This window comes from Parasteatoda tepidariorum, chromosome 10, assembly GCF_982258835.1.
Source record: "Parasteatoda tepidariorum strain Cologne lab strain chromosome 10, Ptep-v5.0, whole genome shotgun sequence".
Taxonomy (NCBI): Eukaryota; Metazoa; Arthropoda; class Arachnida; order Araneae; family Theridiidae; genus Parasteatoda; species Parasteatoda tepidariorum.
In genome coordinates this window covers 94,040,188-94,066,027 of record NC_141764.1, presented here as the reverse complement: position 1 = coordinate 94,066,027, position 25,840 = coordinate 94,040,188, and the positions used below count along the sequence as shown (strand labels likewise).

Here is a 25,840-nt window from a genome sequence, read left to right as displayed (position 1 = left end):
TTAGCCTGAGATATAAATTATTCAGTAATATTAAAGCTGGTATTTATCTTAATATTTATATTAAGAAAAGGATTTTTATCAATAGCTGAATCTTCCGTTTATGACTTTCGTACGTGACTTTCAAAAACATGTTTCCTGTTGAGAAAAAAAAATATTAAGAAAAAAAAGCACTATTAAGCTAAAAAAAAGAAAGTTTAATGATAAATATTTCTCTGAAAAAATAATTCGTGATCTATCAGTCTTTATTATCACTTATATGATTCTACAATTATAGTAGTTCACGAAATTTACACCTATTTCGACAAAATTCCTGATCATTTTGTCAGGTGAGTAAACCTTGTAATTCTTTCGTTTTTGCTGCAAAGCATATAAGTTTTTAGTTTCTTCGTGTATTTTGACTAACGCGCGATCTAAGGATATTTTTATATTCTTTAAATCAGTTCATTGGTTGAATTTCATCTCTAATAATGAAACAAAAATATTCTGTGTCTGTCTTGAAACTAGAACAGTTTTGAAATTTGGACAGAGAGCTCCCGATACTATTACACATTCAAACTCGTGAAGAACGGGTATTCAGCTAGTAAGTAATGCATTTTTAAATATAGCATTAAAAAAAAGCTTTTGAAGTAATAAGTAGAAAAAAATACGTTCAAAATCATTTAAATTCTAAGTGTAATTAGAAAGCAGGAAATTAAAATAAAAATTTTAAACCTACAAATTTACTAATATCGTTTCAAAGATAATTTGGCAATATGCATTTTTTCCCCAGAAAAACGTCAAAGTTTAATGCAGATTAACTGCAGCATCGAGAGCCATCCAGAAAAACTCTTAAAAGGACCTCAAAAATGGCCTTAAAATCATTTAATAATAAAAAATATCTATATTTAAATGAGAAAAGAAAAGAAAAATGAGAGAAAAAATACTTTTGAAATCATTTAAATGCTAAGTGTATTGAATGCAATTACAAGCTAGGAAATAGAAATTAAAATTTTGAGCCTGCAAATTTACTAATCATATTTCAAAGAGAATTCGGCAACGTACATTTTTCTTTTTAGAATAACGTCAAAGTTTAATGCAGATTAACAGCAGCATTGAGAACCATACAGTAAAATTCTTAAAGGGACCTTTTAGAAAATTGGTACACACGCATACCTGCCAACTTTTAATCCCTTCCATTATCATTTTTCCCAGTGGTATTAAAATGGAATTAAAACTTCAATTTTAAGCAAACAAATACGTTGCATTTGAAAAAACTTAAGTTGACAACCATGATAGTAACGCATATTAATATATGTGCTTCATTTTTGTAAGAATAGTGGTGATCAAAATCATTTAAAAATTAAGTTTATAAAAGTAAAAATAGTATATATTTACTACCACTTTAAATATGAAAATAAAATCTTCCGGAAAATCCGGAAGAGTTGGCAGGTATGCACACGCTCTCAGAAAAATAAAACCCTCACTTTTAACAATTCAGCAAGCCTTGAGCTGTTGATTTTGAAAATCATTTCTTCACAAAATCACGTGATTTGTGATGGAACGCGAACTCTCAAATATAGCACTAATGTAACTGAAATATAGCACTAGTTTACATAGTGCACTAATGTAATCTATAGTGCACACATATATATAGTGATAGGACTCCTACGTTATATGACTCATCAGTTTTATATTCATAAATTATGATACAAAACGAAAATATAGTCTTGAAAAGGAAGCTTGTAGAATTTTAGCAATGGTATTGATAATTATTTTTAGGATTGGGATATATTAAGGAAAATAAAATCATTCCTTTTAACACGGAAAATATCTAGATTAATTTTAACACCGTTCTTTTTGTTGGTTAGTATGTTTAAAACAGCCCATCGTGAAGGGAAGTTAGGGATTTTTTATTTACTTAAAAAATATATTTAGTAAATAATACAAAAACTTAAAACTTTCCAATATATCACAAGTGTGTTGTCTTTTTATTAGTCTCAATAGAAAACAAACGACAAGATAATGGAACATTTATTCCTTCGAATTGGCAAATGGTTACTAACTTTATTCAAACACTAACTGAATGCCAGTTCTTCGTACGGGATTAATAAAAAAATCAATTAATCAATACTGAACAACATTACAAAATAGTGCACAAAACTAAAAGGCATGCACCGACACAATTGAAGAACTTAGTGGAAGAACCAGGGTAGGTGACATTTTTAGGGGTATTTATGAATCAGTGAAAATTACAAAGTGAGCAGCGATGACTCAAGTGATAGATCGTTTGCCTTCCAATCAGGTGAACCGAGTTCGAATCCAGCGATGGCTGGTGGATACGATTTCCGCATCCGGCCTGTACCGACCACAGTGCTAAAGTGAAATATCCTCAGTGGAAGACGGATCATGGGTTAGAGTCCCTTTGGAGGTTCTCGGTATCTTCCTCTCCATGTAACGCAAATACGGGTTAGTTCCATCAAAAAGTCCTCCACGAAGGCAAAATTTCTCCCAATACTTGATCCAGGAGTTCGCTTGTCTTCTGGATTGGGTTCAAAATAGGCTATGGAGTTGAACATTAGTAGTCGTACGCCCAAAAAAGTTGGGTCGGCTGTTCAAACAACGGTTATAATATAAAATAAAAAAGTGATTGCATCAATATGGGTGTGTTTAATATAACATAATTGTTTTTGATTTCACTTTAATCTTAACTAACCCTCATTAGTTTTTAGTATGCTTGTAACTGCATTTATACATTATTACGTATAAACTGAATTTAGCATCACTTATCGTGATGATATTGTTCCCAGCCAACTCAACCATTTTTATTTTCTCCGGTACAATATACCGAATAAAAAAGATATCAACCTGAATAACTTTTGTTCTAATGATCGGATTTTCACGTACTAAGTGTCAATCATAATGGTTCTTTCAAATATGCTAATTAATTACTTCTAACTGTTAATTAAGTTATGAAATCAGACACAAAAACGCCTTTTCTCTGAATAAACATACATATTTGGATTTCTGATTCTCGAATTAGGGGGGGAGGGATAGCCGCAGACTAAAAATTGTGGTCTTAATAGTTTAGTCAGGAGAGCAGTTGAAAGTTTGGTCCCCTTAATGTTAATTTTACTTTTTGAGTTTTTGGTTTTATTTTTAAAACTATTAGCGCAATTTCAAAGAAATTACACACACCTATGAGACTCGTTTACCCAGAGATAATTTCAAGCCAAAAATTTTTTTTAATAATTATTTATTACTTTTTATTATTTAATTTAATACTGGATAAAAAAAAAATATTTAAATTTTGAGTCATAATTTTTTTTATACCATATTGATCTACAAATACTTCTATAGGGAAATTTAAAGTTTCAATAGTTTTTATTAAGTAGAGGAAAAATTAAAATTAATAAGTTTTAAAAAAATAATTTAGAGACAATGAAAACAATAGTTAAAGTTAGCGATTAATGCCTAAGTTTGGTAAAACTTTAAAGGAACTTGACTTACGCAAGCTCAGCTCTAGTTTCATTCATGATTTTTTATTGTTTTGATTCAATTTCGTTTTCTTTTCTTTCTTTCTTTTTAATTACAAAATACGATGTTCCTCTTTAAGTCGTCTGTTAATTTATACTTAATTTAGTAAAGAGATTTAAATAAAATTTATATTTAACGATTTCCCCCTATTGAGCCTGTATGAGCAATGGCCTCTTACGAGGTGTTCGACACCAAATGTTCATTACATACAGCTCTCGTCGCAATGTTATCTAGCTAAAAGGGTGGGAGGGACCTTCATTTACTATCTGAAACAATTCTTGCTGAGTTTGGAAGCGATTTTGATTGGCAAGTCGTGAAACACGTCTCCGGTCCCTTTCATGCAGGATCTTTTTGCGTCCACAATTCTGACGTCGTCTTTCGTGACCACGTGTATTACACCACTGCTTGTAGACACGTTGAACAGCCCGCATCAAAACCCCAACAAATCCAGCAAATTTCATTCACCGTATGACCCTGGGCACGGCCTAACACAATTGCCCCTTTTTGCCACCACATCCTTACACTTGCCCATATATATTTACACAAAATTTCCGCTTAAAACAAAAATATCTCACTGGTGGCTACTTGCCTTTGATCACGTTGAGGCAGTGAGCACGCAGTTGAGCCCGTCACTTGACCACGGCCTCATCTAACAAAACCTAACTATTCATCGGTGCTTGCGCACTAGGGTGACTAATTTTTTGTTCGGTGAGCTTATTTAACCCTATATAATATTTATCACTACATAATGCTTATCACTACATAATGCTTATCTCTATATAATATTGATGCCGGCCAGGTGGCCGAGCGGTTAGCGTGCCTGACTGCGAAGCCATAGGCTGCGGGTTCGAATCCAGCTCTGGGCATGGATGTTTGTCTCTCTCTTTGTGCTGTCCTCTGTTGTGTGTGTGTATGATGTGCGAATGTGGCCCACCCTATAAACGGGTTTGTGGCAGTGTGGCGTGGGCAATGTTGCTCGACTCCGTGACTTTGGTTCACAGGTGCCCACTGGGTAACACGAAATGAGCAACAATTCTGGCATAGTATAGGCAAAGATTCAAATTCAGTGCCTGCCATTGGAAAAAAATATTAATATCGTTTTCAGTATCCAATGTTCTAGTTTCTATGTTTATGTATATGTTATGCTTATATTCTGCTATTTTATGCTCAGTATTCTATGTTTAGTATTTTAATTTCAGACTTCAAGCTAACATTTTAGAAATATCATAATTTATGACAGGATTTGTGAAATTGAAAAGTTGATATCTACTAATATACTACAGATGCCTGTTTATCTTTTCAAAGTCTTATCAGTAATTTTAAACTTGGAGTACCTACTCGCTTTTGACCCTAAGGCCGATTGCAATAATGTTGGTGCAGATGTGTGGAATTATGTAAGTAATCAGGAATTTAAAACTCTGCCTGCTGCTCATTTTAAAATGCTGATAAATTTAATTAATCATGCACAAGATACTTGGTTTCTCAAAGGATAACGAATTTTTGAAAAATCAATAAAAAAAAAACGCTTGCAAAGAAAGTTTTTTCCTGTTTCTTTATCAGGAAACCAGAAAATTATTCTCAATAGGTTGAAAAAAATAAGATACAAAGCTTGTCATAAGATTTCTCAGTTGACTGCAAAACTGTCTGTCTAAAAAAATTATCAGACTGTTCCAAATGCAATGTTTGATTGGATTTGGCAAATTTGCGCATCCAACTGAGTCGCATTGTTGCTGCAAATGAATTGCTGCATGCTTTATTAAAAGCATTGCTTTTTTTTAGCTTTTTCTAATGAGTATCACCATCTACAGCTATAACAAGTACCTAATTGTTAAAATAAGTATGAATAAATAATTGGTTTAATGGGAAGAATGCATCAAACCATACATTTTTATCTTCTTGTGTTTTCCTTTAAAATATTTTTTTAAACGTCACCCATTTCGGGAATACCGAAATATATGGAGAAATATATAGAGAAGGAAGATGAAAAGAATTCCGAAATATATAGAGAAAGAAAATGATACTCAGACATAGATTAAACACTTCTTATATCATTTTGTGTACTCATGTTGTAAAAAGGAATTTGCTTTTTTTCGTTAAGTTTTAATACTAACTATAACTTTATTTCAATTTAATAGATCTATTGAAATTATTTAACTTTTAATAATTTCTTTCGCTTAGCAAAACATAACTCGTATGAGTGATGTTTAACAACCGGTGCAACAGCAGATGTAACCTATAGAGGGTGTTCAAAAAGTAGGGAGACACTCGAATTTCTAACGTTCAGATTAAAATTTTAAAATTACTCTTTTCAAAAAATGCAATAAATGATATAAACCGCAGCCATTTTATAACAGTCATAGAACAGTCGACTCAATTTTTGAGTTTACAACTACCAATGTTCAGCTCCGTAGCCTTGTCATTTTGAACCTAATACAGAAGAAAAGGGAACTCCTGGATTAAGTATTGGGAGAAATTTATTGTTATCATGAAATTTATAATATCGAGTATTGGATCATCGTGGTAGACTTCTTGATAGAACTAACCCACATTTGCATTACATGGGAAGGAACACCACGAAGACATTCCACCGTTAGCCCGACTCTAAGAAGACTATAATCTTTGATCCATCTACCACTAAGGATGTTTTACGTCAATACTATCGTTGGTTCGAGTCGAATGGGAAATTCGTATCGATCAGACTCCGCTGATACTCGAACTCAGGGTACTTCATTGGTAGATGACAGCTCTGTCCTCTGAGCCGCCACGGCTCTAAGCGCAACCATTTGAGGCTATGGTGACTTTCAAGAAAGGGATATATATTCGAAGTCGAGTATAGTGTCCTTAGATATGTTTTTCAAAATATTAAATACTCTGAACAGAATGTGTATTTCTAGAGTGCTATCTGAAAACCAAATTGCAAGAACCTGTAACTTTAATAACTTTTTGGAAAATCCATATCTGCAATAAATTTCAATTAAAGATTTTGAAGCCACCCAAAACTGTGAGATTAAGGTAATAATATCATCGGAAGCGTTTTGTGAAATATTTTAAACGTGTAGTTTTAGAATTCTGATCTGATATTTAGTCCTTGTGTTATATAACCGTCATATCTTTATTAAAAATAGAATTTCAAAACAGGGAAATATTGCCAAATCAGATAAATGAACTCCAATAATTAATATCGCATAATTTTTTCACCGAGACTCGATCTCTAAAGCACAGAAACTATTATTTCAGACAATTTGATAAATATCAAAATACCCTCTATTATATATCTTAACCCTATAGCATTTTGTAACAATCAATTTTTCAATCAATATGTTTTAAGCGACAACTAAAATTAATAAGTCGTTATACATTTTTTTAAACTTTATGTACACATTAAATATTTTTAAAATAAGTTGTAATTCATTATCTAATTATCATATCTCCTTTCAGGTACCCTGTGATTCATACTATCAACCAGACAATTGCTTTTCTGATGAGTAATGTTCTTTTAATTACCTTAACATTTTTCAAACAAGCTAAATAACTTCGCTACTTATAACTAGTCACCTGAGACGACCGGCAGGTTCCCCTACACGAAATCATAACTTCGCCGTTCCACATTATCTTCAGCCTTCATCAAGTCACCGCTTCGCGGCTTCACATTAATTCTGACGCATTTGGCAGCATTGTACAAATTCTATGGCATTGGTATTTTAGAAGCAAAAAGGAAGGGATGGGGTAAAAATCACGCACGTTCTTGTCGCCTTGGGTCTTCCTCTTTCTATTTCTCTACACGAACTCTCCACTTCAAGGCACCACATTGACCCTGCTGCCTTCGGTGGCATTTACATTAGCATGTTAGTAGACATTGATATGAATAGAAAGTAGGGGTAGTTTTGCTTTAAAATTATTTTTAATTCTACTTAAATGTTCTTTGCTTTAATATGTACGTGAAAACAAATACGGTTATCAGTGGAAGTATAATATAATGAGACCTGCTGATATATAATATAATATAACTTGAAACATATTTTCAGCCAAAAATATCAAAACACTTCTCTATTTAATCTGAATATACAGTGTTCATACTTACTGAAGGGTCCTAGTCATTATGATTTTTATGCTGATGGGACAAACAAGAAAAAAAATGAAGAAGGTTGAAATGAAAAGCATCAATGTCATTTTGTGGTAGATTTTCTAACCAGCATCCCTACATATACCCATTTTTTCTCACTTATTTTATTTAGGTAAGCAATAAAAATTAACGATGTTTTTTTCTATCTCTTGGTTAATAAATAGTTAAATTTTTAAAAATACTTCATTATTTATAAAGTTATGATTAATAAAATTGTTTTAGGAAAAAAAAGTAATTTTGTAACGAAAACGTTATCCAAGACAAAAAACAAGATATTAGCTACATTGAAATACAATGGTGGACAAAATTAAGAGATGGAAGACATTTTCCCAAATATCTCAAAAAATACTGAGTATAAATAAATGAAATTTGGTATGGATATAGCTTATTCCATGATAATGAAGTATGCAAAACAAAAATGAAAGTGCCATTCACTGGCAAAACCTATTGCCAAAAAATCCAATGTAGTCTGAACTTAAGGATAAAAGATGACAATAAAAGTCAGGCTTGTACAGTGTGTGTTGCCTCTAGTATGGTGTATGGTCTCCCCTGACAAACAGACAGCATGCACAACGAGTATGCATGCTGTTAATAAGGGAATTAAGGAGGACTTGTGGAAGACCCTCCCATTCTTCCACCAGAGCAATTTTTAACTCCAGAATGGTTCTGGGGGGAGGTTGGCGCATCGCAATTGCTCTCCGAAGAGCATCCCAAGCATGTTCAATAGGATTCAGGTCAGGGGATTTGGCTGGCCAATCCATTCGTTGAATATCCTCGCTTTTCAGATATTCATCAACCATGAGAGCCCTATGTGGTCGCGCATTGTCGTCCATAAAAATGAACTCAGGGCCAACAGCACACCTGAAAAGACACACATAGGGCTCTAGGACCTCCTGCCTGTACCTCTGGGCATTCACGGAACGATTGTCAAACACATGGAGCGGTGTGCAGGTATCTTGCATGTGCGAATGAATGTGCGAAAATGCTTTCCATCTCTTAATTTTGTCCACCAGTATATATCGCGATATGTCACGAAATATCGATATCTTCTGGCGATAGTCTGGTATGATTATGCGTGTATCTTTCCCTCTTCTTCCCACATAACACCAGAGCCCTCCCATGTAACACGAGAGCCGTTTTTCCTAGGGTTCGGAAATTCGGTGCATGGTTGTATTGGAGCTCCCAATTCTAAATATCGTTCAACACTTTAAAATATTCCGTTCGAGAGAGACGCTGGGGGAAAAAATGCCTCATTGATTTAACATTGGGCATTGCTGCTAACTAAATTGCAAATGATTCTGTTATTTATCTCAAGCATTTAAAATAAATTCTATCATTGTGAAGTAGCTGAAATATTAATGTTCTTTATGAAATGGATGGATATCTGTGTAATCTCGATATTTGGCTCGAAGCTCCACTGACCGATTAGTCTTCACTAGTATGAAATATAAGTAGAATGTCAATATTAAAGTCATATGCTGGTTTCTTTATAAAATATTTTTTTTTAGATTATTATTCTTTGTTTCTTTTTTACAACTGGTAAACTTTTACGAAAATAAGTTTACTACTCGCATATATACTTCTTTTCAAAATAGGATAAATTATTTGTAACTGAAACGCTTCCTCGGTTTGATCAAAAAAATTTAAGTTTATTTTTCCCTAACTAGATTTTTTTCCTAATCAACCTATATAAATTTGAGTTCTTGGTGCAATAGGTACAGTTTCATAAATTGTAAGCGAGAACCAATTGAAATTATGAGAAACAATAGGTTTGTTTATTTTTTTTCAACACAATCACACAGAAAGTAACTGATTCTTTATTTAATGCCCCTAGTATATGGTCCTCAGTAAAAAAGGCATTTAAAAATATTGTTAAGACTTGGTTCTTTCCCAAGTCTTTCAATTATAAACGTATTAAAAATGCTTGTCACTTATAAAGTGAGAACTTTCCACCTGTGTCGGACCTTGATGCAAAAACCAAGTAAGCCCAACATATTTTACTATAGACAATATAGCTGTTTCAATTGAATCAGGAACTGGGCAGAAATGTAGTATTGTCTTTTCCTGCTTGGTAAAGAGTCTGACAGAGGTCCTATAAACCGATTGTCTTACTTCCTTTTGGCTACTGTGACCATATATGGCAGTACTTTTACTTTCGTTACTTGTACCGCCGGTACAAGTAAAAAGTACGTACTTTTACTTGTACTTCGTTACTTTTTAAATTTAGTACTTTTACTTGTACTTTCGTTACTTTTTTAGGGAAAAAGTACAAGTATTTGTAACGGAAATGTCGAATGAAATCGTTACTTTTTTCTAAAACTCGGTAAGCTTTCTAAAAAAAAATATTATTAAAAAAAATGCTTATGTTTTTTTAATTTATGAAATTAATGTGCAATATATATGCATTCACAGCTAACTTCGTGTTTAAGTACCTTGACCTTTCAAAATTGTCATTCCTGAAAGGGAAAAGACGGCTCTTTTGAAGAAGAGCTTCATAGTAACATTATTAAAACAACAGTTTGTAAACCTTTAAACAAAGCTCTTTTAGATGGCGTGCGCGAAAGGTTTCGCGATGTGAAATCGCAGGACGATTTATTGTTTGCTGCAGGTCTGGTACCTTGAATCAAATTTAATTGGTTGAGAGAAAAAGCTAGGGAAGAGGCTGCAAAAAAATTGGAAAGAATTGTCCAAGCTGAACACCCTGCTATAACTAATAACTAGAGCCCGGATTTTGATGACCTAAAAAATCTCAACTAATGCCCTTAAAAAGTGCAAAAAATGCCCTTAAAAAGGGCGAAAAATGCCCTTAAAAATCCAAAAATTGCGCAAAAAATGCCTTAAATAAAGTAAAAATATTGAATTAAAAAAATGTTTTGCTCTTTAAAATTATTATGAGTCATTTAAAAAATATAACGCAATGCAATACTTGTTCTACGTTCATTAAAGTTTGAAAAATTTGTTTTATATCCTAAAATAACAAAAAAGGGAAATATATTGACACCAAAATATTTTTATTTTGTATAGAAACTTTAATTGATATAACAACTTCCTTCTCATAATATTACTAAATATCAGAATTACATTAGATTATTAAATGTTTTTTGATAACTTGAAATGTAAACGAGCGTCTCTTGTCTGAAAGTAAATTTTCATTCCTGCAGAAGCTTCTTTCAACGTCTACTGATGTTATAGGTGCGTACTTGAAAAAGACGGTCTCACTTACTGACAATTGTTCTTCAATTTGAAAAAAATTTGCTTCACCTGTTAATATTCTGTAGATTTTCTTCATTGTTTGGAAGCCAGTGTAATAATGAATATTGATAAAAAATAATAAAAATTGGAAAAAATTAAGAAAAAACTTTAAAAAATGCATTAAAATGCAAAATACGCCCCAAAATTTAAAGAAAAATGCCCTATAAATCTAAAAAAATGCTCTTAAAGACAAAAAATGTGTCCAAAAATGCAAAAAATGCAAAAAAATGCTAATGTCATCAAAATCCGGGCCTTACTAATAACGTAACAGAAAAAAACCCAGGGATTTTAAATTTTCTAAAGCTGAAAACATCATGCCAATCACCAGCGACAGAAGAATTTATGGCATATATGAGCTCAAATTTCGAAACCGAAAGCATATCAATTTTGAGTCGATATCCAATCGTAAAAAAATTATATGTGAAATATAATACTGCAGTACCTTGTAGTGCTCCCGTGGAGCGCTTATTCAGCGTGGCTAAGCACGTTCTGAGAAATTCTCGCAGCAGACTCAGTGACACCACTTTCGAAATGCAATTATTTCGCAAAATGAATAAAAATATTAATTAGCAAGTTATTTTCATTCATTTTCGAGTTTTATGCATTTATTTAATACATTTTAAATAAAAAATTTTGGATTTTGTTATTACGTTTTTTAATTTTCTTTTTGAACTCACTAATAATTCATTTTTGTCTTAATACATTTTTTACTAAATACATTTTTACCTAGTACATTTTTTACTAAAATTATGTTTATGCCCGACCTTGTCAAACAACGCCCAGTCAAATCTCTAAGAACTTCAGAACTATTTGTGCTATTGAAAAATATTATAATTACTATTTTAACTCTTGAAAACTCGAAGGTATTAATTAAGCCGCTGATACTAAAATTCGTTTACAAATTTTAATTATTCCGTTAGGCAGAAATGTTCGGAAAATGATTTTCTCGCATGACTTCAGCATTAGCCATTGTTACAAATAAAACTGTTGACTGTTCTGTTTCACATTATACTGCATATTCAATTATTTTTTACTAGCTCAAAGATCACAAAGCTATCTGAAACCCGTGTTTGCCTTGTTTATGTTTGTGCTTTTAAAACGAGTTTCTATAGAGTAAAACAATTTTAAATCAAGGGTAATTTAAATAAATAAAAATAAACTAAAAATTAAAATCAATAGATAAAATTTCTTTTTCGTGCAAATACATAAAAAGTTTGATATTAAAATTATATCTGATTTTAAAATTATATTATACGATTATATTATAAAGTTATATTATAATATTCTTCCGAATTTAGAAATAAATTAATGTCCATAACTTTCAAAATTAAAAATAATTAAATAAGTAACAACAATTTTGCAAAAACATTAAAGAACATAAAAATATTATTCAATAAAATTTTAGGTTACTTTGAATTTTCGATTTCCTAGAAATGTACTTTTAAATCGTTACTTTTTTGCTTAGTACTTGTACTTTTACTTGTACTTTTTACTCGTTACTTTTTAAAATAAGAACTTTTTACCTTTTACTCGTTACTTTTTTTAAAAATACTTGTACTTTTACTCGTTACTTTTTAAAAGTAACGTTGCCATATATGACTGTGACCAACAATTTGTGAATCTGAATATACCCAGTTTCTGGAGTCAAGTATCCAATCATTTTTACTCTTACTTCCTTTGCTAACTTTTTCATACTCTCAACAATGAATCTAAATATTTTTATAATCCTCTTTTTCAAATTATACAGAAAAGTTTATTTCTATTTTCAGTCTTGCTGTTGTAAATCTGGAGGAATTCGACAGATGCGGTCCTTCCTACATGCCAATCATAGGAAGGAATTATTACCTGGGATCATCAGGACAAAGAGAAACATTCAATGACAACAAAAGCGCTTTTAGAAAGTAACATTTTTTTATTAGTACTCATCAACATTATTATTATTATTATAAATCACTGAGCTCTATAGGTAACTGGTAACTGGAATGCTGATACAGAACAACCTGAACAGTGTAAGAGAATCCCGCCAAATTCACTAACTCTCTCTGAGGTTAGGCTTAGTTCTTACTTTAGCATTAATGTTAATGGGCACTCTTAAAAAATCTTTTTAAAATTACCGAATCATTTCAATTAAAAAAAAAAACAGATTTGTTAGGTTTTTATTTTTATTCATTGTATATTCTTTCTACTTATTGGCTACATTTCTGTTATTTTTATCGCCAAGAATCACGAGCATACCTACCTTAAATTGACGTTCAAAGATCGATAGTGCTGTATTTCTGTGTACCTTGGCTTCCTCTTATCCCAGTTCTTTGCCAAAAAGGTCTTTAATCTTACAACATTCCAGATACCTAGTTGAGATCCGCACGATAAACTAATATTATCAGAAACTATTTCCACTATACTTATTATGAACTATTATTTTCTACGTGCTTTTAACGTAGTTGGTTATCGTAGATTTTCAAAATTTCTATAAGCAAATTTCAGTTAACGAAGCTTAGTTAATGGTCATGACGAATCGAACTAAATCAATGAAATAAAATTTAAGAAAAACTCTTTATGCTATCCATTAAGAAAATTTTCAAATTAGTCCAAATAAAGTAGGGGAGAGTCGGGTAGCCCCGCTCACTTAAGGAGTATTGCTTATATTTCTGTATAATATTGAGTAATAATCAATATTTTTGTATGTTTCTATTGCTTGACCATATAATTAAATAATGCAAAGAGAATAAACCAAAAAAAGAATAGTTTAACTTAAAAAAATGGAAATTTAAAAAAACATGTTTTTCAGCTCTTTTCAAAATGCGTCGGGTAGCCCCGCCCAGTCACAAAAATTATGTTTTTTGGCTGTTTTTTCAGGAGTAAATGAAAGTGACCAATGTATTGACAATAGATAAACCTCATTTATCATTTTTATCAAAAAATTATTTTATTTATTACATATTTATGTACTTTAAGTGAATTCTATCATTTAATAACAATCATTTAATAACAACAATATTTGTTGTTAAAAATGCATATAATATTCAAATTTGAAGCAATAAAATAATAATCTTTGCAATCGTACATTTATCAACGAAATAAAATTGGGCGGTGATACCTGACATTCATGTGAGCGGGGCTACCCGAAATTCAATTTTTTTGTAAATTTGTAATTACTCGAACAATTTTTCAAAAATAAACTTCTTTCTTCGTGCAAATTAAACCTAAGACTACATACTTTAATGCTGTATGTATAGAAAAAATTATTTTATAAGTATTAAAATGAAGTTTAAACGACACATTCAACCAATTTTTCTTAACTTCATGAATACTGTATTCAACATATTTTCAAAACTATTGTTTACCATGTTAACAGCTGCATAAATACTTGAAACTTTGAAAATAATCTCTTTTTAATATAACAATTAATGTCCGATGGCACATTGACTTGAAAAAATATTCTATACATATGAAATTGACGTTGGACGGGGGTACCCGCTGGGCGGAGCTACCCGACTCTCCCCTATTTCATAGTAAAATAGAAAGTTCAAAATAAATCGAAAAGGTAGCTCTAGAAATATGATTTTTAAAACTAAAGCGTATTGTTATAACTACCACTATTTTTAATTTTTACTTTTAGTAAAACTGTTTATAAAACAGGCCACTTGTCCTTAGTATCTGTCATGCGCATACTACAATATATTTGTTTAATTAATAATAGCAGTATATAACCTATTTATTCTAAAATAGTAGTGTGTTAAGAATATTTCTCCTGAAATTTGTACTCTCAAGCATTCAGAAGTAGGGGAGAGTAGGGTCAATTGTAACATTTTTTACTTAACTATTTTTAACTAACAAAAAATCCAATATATTATTAGTATTAATTGACAGACGAATAAAGTAGACTATCCTCTACTAGAAAATAAATATATACCTTATTTTAAATGTTATTATATTAGTTATTAACAATTTTTGACAGTCGTGCAGTTGTTACAATTGTCCCCACTTACGGGGTCAATTGTAACAGTTCATAAATTCAACTAAAACATAGTCAATTATACATATTATCATAGTTGTGATATATTTTTTTATTGATCAAAATAGTAGTGATATTTTAGGAGGAAAAATAGTAAAAATAATTATGAGCAGAGACCTAAAGGGTTAAACTTTTAACTTTAAGGGGTTAAAAATTTTAATTTATGCTGTGAAAGGAAACAAATAAAATAATGCACATGCAACATAATGTGAATGATATAGGAAACTATTGGGGGTTCTTAAACAGTTAAGTAATGGTTTGTAAACATAAGATTATTTATTTTCAGCTGTTACAATCGCCCCTTTACTTATTGTTACAAACGTCCCCATGACCCCATTTCAGCTTCATTTGTTAAAAACAATGCTAGTTCATTAACAAAACTAATTTTTTTTATTGAAATGTTAATTAAGGTGTTCACTTACATATTCGGTTAATAATTTTTATTTGTTTAAATAAAATTACTTTGTTACAATATAATATTCTAATAACAAAAAAAGCACTTACGTAGCGTGAAAATATCTTTTGTGATGTAACTCTTTCAAAAGTACATAAAAATGGTTGCCAGCAGGTGTGTACATGTAGATTTATTAAATACACCTTGTGCGCCACCTAGGAATCAAATCTAGAACCCGACACTCGAAATTTTTGCTCTGTTACAATCGTACCCTGCTACAATTGACCCCACTCTCCCCTACCGATCAAAGCTAAACTTCTTCTAAGATACAACAAGCTGACTTTATTTTTGTTAAGCGTAGCAAAAAATATTTTTAAAAAAGATTTTTTAATCTTTTAAAGAATGGCATTTAGGTACCTTAAATTTTTTTAAACTAAGTACTATAGGGTATTATTTTCCAGTCAAATTGATTAGAAAAAATAACTCTGCAACGGGAAAAAAAACTTTAGAGCAGAACTGGAAAATTACAGAGGTATTAACTATATATATATATTAAAAAAATAATTTCTCTGTAAGAAAAAAGCTCAAGTATTTCCACTGCACCGAAGTAGTACATACTATCCAAGATTCAACGTACTCCCGTATGCTATTTTTGATTCAATTTCTGACAAAGATTATGTAAATTATTATACGAAAGAAAGCTTTTACTGTACTCCCAGCATATTATTTGAATTTCAAACCAATGCAATTTTATGTCAAATTAGCATTCGATTAAATAATATTTTTTACAGAATCAAAATTATTCCCAAAGTTCTTCGAGATGTATCCAAATATTGCACAAAAGTCACCGTCTTGGGTACAGAAATCGATTACCCAATAGGCTTCTCTCCTGTCGGTCTTCTAAAGTTAGCTCATCCCGAAGGTGATTTGGCACTGGTAGCAGGTAATAAAATCCTATAATATGAAAATTTCTACTCCAAGCATTTGTTTCATCTTTAAACTTTAGTTAAAAGCTACAATATTCAAAATTAGAGCAGCGATGAGTCAGGGGATAGAGCGTCCGCCTTTCAATGAGGCGAACCGAGTTCGAATCCCAGTCGATACGAATTCCGCATCCGGGACCACAGTGCTGACGTGAAAATATCCTCAGTGATAGATGGATCATGGGTTAGAGTCCCCTTGCCGCCAGGCTAACCATGGGAGGTTCTCGTGGTCTTCCTCTCCATGTAGCGCAATTGCGGGTTAGTTCCATCTAAAAGTCCTTCGCGAAGGTAAAATTTCTCCCAATACTCGATCGAGGAGTTCCCTTGTCTTCTGGATTGGGTTCAAAATTACAAGGCTACGGAGTTGAACATTAGTAGTCGTAAACCCATAAAATTGGGCCGGCTGTTCAACAACGGTTTTATGATAAAATATTCAAACTTACTAAATATTATCAACAAAAAAAACTCGAGTTGTTGCGAAAAGGTCTTCGGACTATTTCTAATAATAACTAATTTAATAATTTCTATGAAATTTTAAGTAAATTTTCCTATCTAAGTTTACACACGTTCTCTCTAAACTAATTCTCTTTTGGCATGAATTTAAAAATAAATATTTAGTGGTGTATAAATCATTATTGAAAAAATATAAACTATAAAATTTTCAGTGAATCCAGCTGCTGAAAATGAAATCACTCCAGTCAAATTTCATTAACTATATCCGGGCAAGCACTTTTAATTAAATACATCCATTTAATTTAAAAATACTATTAACGAATATAATGTTTTTAAAATAAAATACGTTTCTTTAACTAAAACTAAGTACAATATTATCTATTTCACTTTTGCCTTTACACAAAGTTTTAATTGCCAGGTCTAAGGAACTGGAACACTATCCTGATAATGAGTAGCTATGCCACGAATACTATTGAAGATGTTGCTGAAAGAGCAAAAGGATCTTCTCTGCAACTATGGATGCAGACTTACTTCTTTAAGAATTTCACCACTACAATGGACATTATAAACCGAGCTGAAAAGAATGGTTTCAAAGCATTAGTTGTCAGTGCGGATACAAATGTAAATCCTACAGAAACATGTGGTGCTAGGAGTGGTTTGGTGCTTCCACCGGATGTCGAGTATTCAAAGAACTTTTTAATACATTTATAGATTAATTTATATGCAGTGCACAAAAATTATTTGATTATCAAAGAATCATAAAAACACTCTGAATAACTTTCACACTTATGAATAAGTTTCCTGAAATTAGGATTGATTTAAATTTAATGGTGTGAAGAAAATATCTTAAATATTCTAAATAATTAGTTCAAACGATATTTTAAAAGTAAAGACAAGATACAAAAACGTATTTTCACTAGATCTACAAGCCGCTTTTTCTAGGATTACGGAATTTCGATTTTCGAAGTATGGGGCTGGGAGTAGTTTGAAAATGATAGTCCTAAGAATTAAGTCAATAAAATGGTTTTAAAAAAAAATTCAGACCCGTATTGGTAATCTGCTTTTTGCATGTTCTTCCTTTTCTCTGTGACGATTTATTATGCCAATACAAAAAATATTTGTATTAAATAATAATATTTAAAGATTATTCAATATAAAACATACACTCAATTGTACTTCGCTTCACGGTCTCTTGGATGAGATCAAAGTGCACATATAATTATAAGAAGATAATAATACACCATTAGTCATCTTTTCTTTAGAAAATAATTAAACATATCTCAGACTAGATTTCTAAACTCCTCTGTTTCAGATCCCGAACATATTTGAAACTGTGATGGTACATAAAGAATCCACATAGGAGCACAGTAGTTAATAACAATACATCGAGTAACAACATTAATTTTGATAAAGTAATGATTTCCCTCAGAGGCTTGTTGTGGGTCAAAGGGATTATGGCGATGATGGCAGTATGGCCAACATTGCGCACCGGCAGCCTTTTCTTCCCATAAACGCTAGTATCTATCGTTTTGAAGCTAGGTGGGCATCAACCGCTCTCCAGAGATTTAACCACAGTTCTTAACAGTGACACTGATTTTTGACAGTTCCTAACAGTGACACTTTTGATCACTGAGCCATCGCAGTTAAAAAAAATTTATTAAACGTTTGACGATTCAGCATACCATCTTTGCTCAAGCCATCAATTTTATTTTTCCTTGTATTGCTCTAATTTTAGCATTTGTACTGTACCAAAGCAAGGACCCGCAGTGGACTGATCGTTAAGACACGGTTCCCAGCAGATCACCACAGTCAAGCATCAGTGGCTGCAGTCAGTGTGCGGGTGGGTGACCACTTGGATAAGTCTGCGTAGGGACAGAGGGTGCGCGGTATTGGTCCTCGTTAAACTGTTCTACCGTAAATTGCTCGCCTTCGCGTCGGTGCCATACCCTCTGCAGAGGATCAAAATTGTGATGGCATGTCTTCGGATCATCTTCAGGGATGTTTCCCAGACCGCGGCCAATAGCTTATTGTGCAGCTCTAGTGCGACGTTGTTGAGCAACAACAACGTACTAAAGCAAGAACAGTATGATACACTCCAGCATAGAAAGATGCTATATCGGGACTATTTGGTCATCTAAATAATTATGATTTTATTATTAATCTTATGGTGTGAAAGGCTCCAGGTCTCTCCCACAATTCAATCTCTAATTATTCAATCGGATAACCTTAAAAAAATATCAATTCCTTTTTTTTCCTTTGAGGATAAACTTCTTTGCAAGTGGAATTAATTTTAAAAAACAATATTTATTTTAATTTTCATTTACATCTACATGAAATTCAATAATAGCCTCATAATGTATAAATATTGATTTTTCTTAGGAATTTTACATACACTTTTATCTCATAGGGTGATTAATGTTGGCCAAAATTATAAAACTGCTATAGCTTCAAATGCAACATTCAATGACATTGCATACATCAGAAGTAGGACAAGACTACCAATTGTAGCTAAAGGAATTTTGTCAGGTGTGACATTTTTAAAATGTATTTTTTAACGTAAAAAAACATATCCTGATGCATATTTTTGTGAAAATAGGAAATCAGTTATACTTGGTATACTCTTTGAAAATAAAATCGGAGTTTCAAAGTTACGTAACTACCTCCTTCTCCCTTCCGTTGCCATGGTTTCGTCAAATTCTTCTTTTTCTAGACGCAAATTTAGTCCAACTAACTAAAACATACTGGCGTGATGAAAAAGCAAGATTTGTGGAAACCATGGTAACAGGGGGGATGTAACCTTGAGACATCTATTCAATTTACAAATATAACTTCCGAAAATATGCTTGAAGAACAAGTACAGTGAGGCTTTGAGGAGAACTCCTCCAGACTGAAAGTCTGAGGCTGTCTGCTGCTATGGTAACAAGCGAGAGCACATTTATAATAGGGGTGAAATGGAGGAAAGAAAGTGTCGATTGGTTTTCTCACGACGACTTACGCTAAGATTAAGACAAAATTATTCACCCCACATCCCTATTCGAAGTGACCTTTCCTCGTAACCATAGTACCAGCCACGATGCGAGACGGGTGACTGGAGGAGTTCTCCTGAAAGGAGCACTATAGAAAGAACGGTTTTATGTCCATTATTTTTCAAAAATAGCGATAGGACCGCCATTTATTGCAGTAAATTTTGACAAATCAATAAAGTTAAAAATTGGTTCTCCTTGAAAGTTATTACACAGTGTTGGAGAAAAACGGCTCTTGTCTGTCTTAAAATTCCTTTTTTCGCTCAAAGTCAGCTTTTATGGATGTAAACCGGTCTTCTCCCTTGATCTTCATTTTCCCTTTTTAAAATTTACCATCAAATGAAACAATTTTATTGGTTGCACTTAATTTACAGAAAGGGGGTTAATTAAGCAAATATAAACTTAGTTTTTCTTCGTGAAGATATTTTGATTCAAGGAAATGTAAATAAATTGCCATATTGAAGAGTATTTATTTAGTGTTTCGTTACATTTCTCTATCGTTTATGCGTTTTCTACGCTTAAATACTATTTTGTGACCCCCTTAAGTGTATAACGTTTTATTTTTATTTTTTGAAAAAAATTCTAAAAATATATTTTGAGACATTCTTTATACTTTCTGTAAATGTCATAAACAACGCATGTAGTTGAAAGTATGAAAAACTATAGAATTAATTATGTTATAAATTGTTACATGCCTCTTTCATTCATTTACTGCTTCAACATTTTTATGCTGTAGCGAGTGATGCAATCAGAGCCATCCAGGCAGGTGCTTCTGCTATATTGGTGTCGAACCATGGAGGTAGACAGATGGATTATTCCCCTGCCACGGTGAGAAATAAGTACATTTGCTGATATTGTATCTTGTAAATGATCATTTATTTATCAAACATTGACACAAGTTTTAAGGGGGAACAACACAGTAGAAGCCTGTAAAAAAGAAGAATTTTTTAATGAATTATGCAACGATTGTGATAAACTTAATTTTATTCGTATTTTTAAGATCTTATTCTGCTCATTTCAATCTTCATATTATCAGTTACAAATGCAGAAATTTGAAAGAAAGAAGAAAACTATCGCTTATATAATAGGACGTGTATAACTTATTTTTTAAAATATCTGTAACTTTCTGTAACTTAATGTTCTAGATTGCCAAATTTGCTACTGCCAGCATTTCAAACAATGTGACTATCCATTCATTTCATTAATGCTGCAGATTATGAAATAAAAAGGTTCATGATAATATAATGATAAGCCACATTTTTAAATTATTCGGAAAACCGTTTTTTAAAAGAAAAAAAAATAATATAATTTCCCTGTAACTTGTAGTGTATTTACCACTACAAAAATATAATTCCAATTCACTAGTATATAAGACATGTTAACTCAATTCTACGGTGGGGTACCTTCTCATAGATGAAGGTTGTCATTGCCGATAACTACTATCCCTGCATTGGTGACCTTCAGACGTGATATGAACACGCCTTTCTTGACAGTAACGCCCACTTCGATTTGAACACGCCTACCTCGATGGATGGTCCACATTGAACAGTTGACTTGCTACTTGTGATTGTGACATTATCCACCTCCTCGCACTGTTATTACTCAGTCTCAATCGCACACAATGTCGGCCTGCATACACTCGACTTCTAATGGCAACACAAGAGCAACCACAACCGTGAACTTAATACAGCTCTCCCGGTCACTCACAAAACAGCAATGAATCAACTAATGGTATCCGTTCATCGAATTCTATCACAGATAAAATTCTGGTAGGAGAGTACTGCAGTGTATCTACCATTACAAAATTATAATTCCAATTCACTAGTATATAACACTTGATAACTCAATTCTATGGGGTACCTTTTCATAGATGAAGGTTTACATAGTCAATAACAACTCTCTCCACAAACTGATAAGTTTTTTCTCTACATTGTGCTGTTATCAAGTGGAAATTCTGGAAACAGTAAAAGTACCCATCTTGAAACAATACAAAAGAAAAAGTTCGACGTTAAAATATCCATTTAGATTACCTTTTAACTACATTTTCTTACGATACCCAATTTAGCATTGTTTTAAGTATGAAAATTATATCCAATGTAATTTAAAAAATCGTTAATTTAATAAATTTTTTTTACAGATTTTCTATATAGGTATACGATTTCCAAATTTTTAAAAGAATTTAATCGAGCAAAATGTGAATAATTAAGATAATAAACACCTGTATAATCAAAATGCATTGAATTAAGAGCATTTACTATCGAAATTAAACTTAATTAATTGTTATCAATTACTGTACTCCAAGCTAGATGCAATAAGAATTACAATAGCAATCCAAATTAGATGCAACAAAATTGCTTGCAAACTTACAAACCTTGTTCAATACTAAAGTTGTAGTAACAATTACAACTGTAAGTGTTATAGCAATAAATCGTTATTGAAAGATTTATAGAATTTAAAACTTTAACTAAAAATGAAGATATATATAAAATTAAGCATAGGAAAAACAGTATCTTCAGAAAATATTACTAAAACATGGCTTTGGATAAATTTTTAAGTTTGACCGCGTATTCAACATAGATAATAAATTAAAAATTAATGCACACAGTTTTTATTATTTAACCATACACCTAGTTATAGTAAGTTTAATTAGTTTGCTTTTCTACACATTTGCCTTTTCTACACTTAATAAAAATTCTTTTTATTTTGATATGCAATACTTGAATCATTGTCCTTTGACCTTTTTTTTTCAGATAGATGCTTTACCATTCATTGTAGACACAGTAAAAGAATATTACCCTCATATTGAAATCTACGTAGATGGAGGCATACGAAATGGTTATGATATTTATAAAGCTCTTGCAAGAGGTGCAAAAATGGTTTTTCTGGGACGACCTTCCATATGGGGCATAGCATTTAATGTATGAATATCATTTTAGTCAATATAAATGTCTACTGCTTTCATTATAGGGTGTATGAGAAAAAAAAAAGGAAAATTCAAAATAGTAAGACATAAAAAAAAAAATTGCGATGATCGCATAGTTAATAAGACTTAGCTTGATTGAGAAATGTTAAAGAATTGGCCTCAAGTGTTTTTTTTTTCCTTTCTTTTCTGTAGATAAAAAAATATGTTTCAATTTTTTGAAATTTAAATTTAACATAGTTAGGCTTAAAAATGTAAAGTTTAGAATGTAAAGAAGCAACAAAAAATCATGTAGAAAATGTAACTGTTAAGTCTCTCAGAATCTACATGAAAATGTAACTGTTAAGTCTCTCAGAATCTACATGAAAATGTAACTGTTAAGTCTCTCAGAATCTACATGAAAATGTAACTGTTAAGTCTCTCAGAATCTACATGAAAACGTAACAAGATTAGGCTGAAAATTGAACTATTCTTATCCGTATGGATAGTGTTTTCAACATTAGGGAACGCTGCAATCTCCATACCGCCTATACTTCCAGGTTACTGTTTCCAGTGTATTTGAAAGCCATTTTGCCCAAAACGTGATCATTGTGTTTTGAGATTCTTGCAAACGTGGTATTTGATTACTTATTGCTTGTGTTTACAATGCTAACACTACTTGTGTTAACAATACTAAAAATGCTGACACTAACGAAAGATGGTGCACAGCTTGCAACAAGAACAAATAGTAATAAACAAGTGGAAAGAGACCAAATAAGGTTTGCCAAAAAAGCGAGTTATTCAAAATCTAGCAACCATGTCACCTTTTTTAACAATATATCTATAACTAACTAAAACAAATTTTCACTTCAAACTCACCAGAATTACTTAATAACATTAATATCTTATGAAATACGGCGGATTTGAGCTCAGAAATTATCTAATTAACTTCTTCTATTGAAAACAAAATTATCCGTCTGAAAATATCGCCTAGCAGAATAAGCTGTAGTAAGCAGTTGCAAACTTTCTAGCCGGAACTAGAGCAGGTATAGAGCTCCAGATTGTTATTGTTTACATTTATATTGAAAATACCATCCATATATTAGTTATAGAAAGTAAAGATTTTCAACTAGATTCCTGGAGGTCTAAGGGGGGTTCGAAAATAAGTTTCATCAGGTGTACAAATTCACACAGAGTCGTATAGACAGAAAGACTAAATATCTAATAAGACATTGAAGATAAGGAGTAATTTTATTTTTCCACGTAATACACAACGCGAATGTGGGAGAGGCTCTTAACCGTTTCGTCTTAAATATTTGTTTGCCTCATAAAAGGCCTTTTAAGGCCTTCTGTCAATATTTTTCTTCAAAGCAGAAAGCAGATATAGTTTGTCTAAGCTAAGAACTCCTCCCACCACAAGGTCTGAGGCTATGGAAACAAGAATGGCGCATTTTAGGGAGGGTAGCTTCCCTCTAGGAATAACGCAATAGACCGAGGAAACAGATTCCCTACCTCTCGCTGACCCGGGCCGAAACCACTCCAAACCAGTGACACCGCACCCCTTCTTGAAATAGTCATACCTCGTTACCATAGACACTGCCACAGGTCTAGACGAATGTCTGGGGGAGTTCCTATTTTAAACAAACAGAAATCACTGGCTGCGAGAACAGCACTGTATGAGGATGGTCAACGTGATCTCGCACTGCCATCCATCTCACGTGTCGATGGTAAAGGGTTGGCTTTTCAAGTTTGACGAAATTAATTTGATTGACTCGAAAATATTTTGGAAAGATTGATTTCTTATTTTCGATTTAAATTACATCTTTGAAATTAGATATTGTCCCTTTGCAAAGAGTGAGCGCTTTTACCCTTATTGTGGACTTAAATTATCGCCTTGAATATTCAATGTTTATAATTGATAGCGGCAATTTAATTTTTTTTTTTCATTTTAGGGTTCAAGTGGCGTCAATCAAGTAATGGATATTATAACAAGTGAATTTCAGGAAGTTATGACTTTGTCAGGTGACACATTTCTCCTTCATTCATTATGATAGCGAATATCAGATGATTTTTTAGTCTTAAGTTTAATTAAGTTTAAGGCTAATAATCTCGCGAATAATTTCCTACAAATATTATACGATATTAATATGAAACAGTGAAGAAACACAAATATTTTGAAGCACATTCTCTTTCATTTCCTTTCTCTAATAAATAATCATTCAAATTTATTTTTAATTATTGTTTCCCCAAAACCCAGGTAATAGTTTTTAATAGCTTTGACTTCAAATGTCTAACTTATTTTAAAGTCAATTTTCTTATAAGCTATTATTATATTTATAAACGATTTTCAATCAACGCATTTCAAATTTTATTTATTTATTTAGTTTATTACTATTAGTGACTTAAGTTAAAGTTATAGTCTACACTCTTGATTATATTTCTCATTAACATTAATAAATATTGCTTAACCTACAACTGAATAAAGTTTAAATTTCTTTAAATATATATAGAAAATTATACTTGCAGTTTTATTAAACCACTAAGGAGAATCTGAACCGAAACTTCTACGTAATATTCTTATACAATTGCTTTCTTTATCCCAAAACACAAAGTGTCAAATTATAAATAATATTGTTGCATCGTAAGAATGCTAACAAAATGTCAAATCCCTTTTGCAGTGAAATTAAATTTAAAAAATATAAAAATATGATAATGTTCCTGTGTCAAGTAAAAACTATTCTTATGATATTTAAAGTCAAAACAAAAAAATAACTATACTTCCTTAAACATTTTTTTTTCCTTTGGTCAAAATCGGGCAAATCAAACTTAGGTTGGCTTTTCAAAATCGCCTCTTCCGACTTAGTTACCTGATTTTGACGAACTTTTCTCCGATGTTCTTATATAGTTAAACAATAGTAAAAGTTCTCATCTACGGATTTTCATAGTTGGAAAATTATTTATAATATTAATATTTTAGAAAACATGTTCTTTGTTATTATGTATTATTATTATGATTTTTGCAGGTCACACTGATCCTAATCAAATTACCAGAGACAGTTTATTGCCTCAGTTACCAACATTCTAGTGCCAAAATCAGGCGGCAGTATTGACAATTCCTAAATAAATAAATTATTCTTTAATTTTAAATCAATAAACTTTCACTAAAATTGTTGCATTTGACTTTA

General features: G+C 31.8%; 1 protein-coding gene across 2 annotated transcripts; it reads left to right on the top strand.

Annotated features, from left to right (window-relative positions):
* Nucleotides 1-378: 378 nt before the first annotated feature.
* Nucleotides 379-25,827, top strand: LOC107454672 (2-Hydroxyacid oxidase 1). 2 transcript variants are annotated; one of them, XM_043048921.3, is made up of 11 exons: nucleotides 379-580; nucleotides 4,713-4,907; nucleotides 6,952-6,998; nucleotides 12,658-12,789; nucleotides 16,089-16,240; nucleotides 17,152-17,413; nucleotides 19,141-19,259; nucleotides 20,493-20,584; nucleotides 22,507-22,674; nucleotides 24,608-24,677; nucleotides 25,679-25,827. In XM_043048921.3, exons 2-11 carry the CDS (start codon nucleotides 4,797-4,799, stop codon nucleotides 25,738-25,740), a joined length of 1,215 nt encoding a protein of 404 aa, XP_042904855.2. In that variant the 5' UTR covers nucleotides 379-580; nucleotides 4,713-4,796; the 3' UTR covers nucleotides 25,741-25,827. The 2 variants fall into 2 exon arrangements, with proteins under 2 accessions (XP_042904855.2, XP_071040379.2); XM_071184278.2 differs by lacking the exon at nucleotides 4,713-4,907 and having other exon boundaries at nucleotides 380-580.
* The last annotated feature ends 13 nt before the right edge of the window (nucleotides 25,828-25,840 follow it).

Excerpts from the sequence above, each read along its gene's own strand:
- LOC107454672 (XM_043048921.3), top strand. The coding sequence starts at position 4,797 with ATGCCTGTTTATCTTTTCAAAGTCTTATCAGTAATTTTAAACTTGGAG. Across the intron at positions 20,585-22,506 it reads TGGATTATTCCCCTGCCACG|ATAGATGCTTTACCATTCAT; the intron begins GTGAGAAATAAG and ends TTTTTTTTTCAG. Across the intron at positions 22,675-24,607 it reads TATGGGGCATAGCATTTAAT|GGTTCAAGTGGCGTCAATCA; the intron begins GTATGAATATCA and ends TTTTCATTTTAG.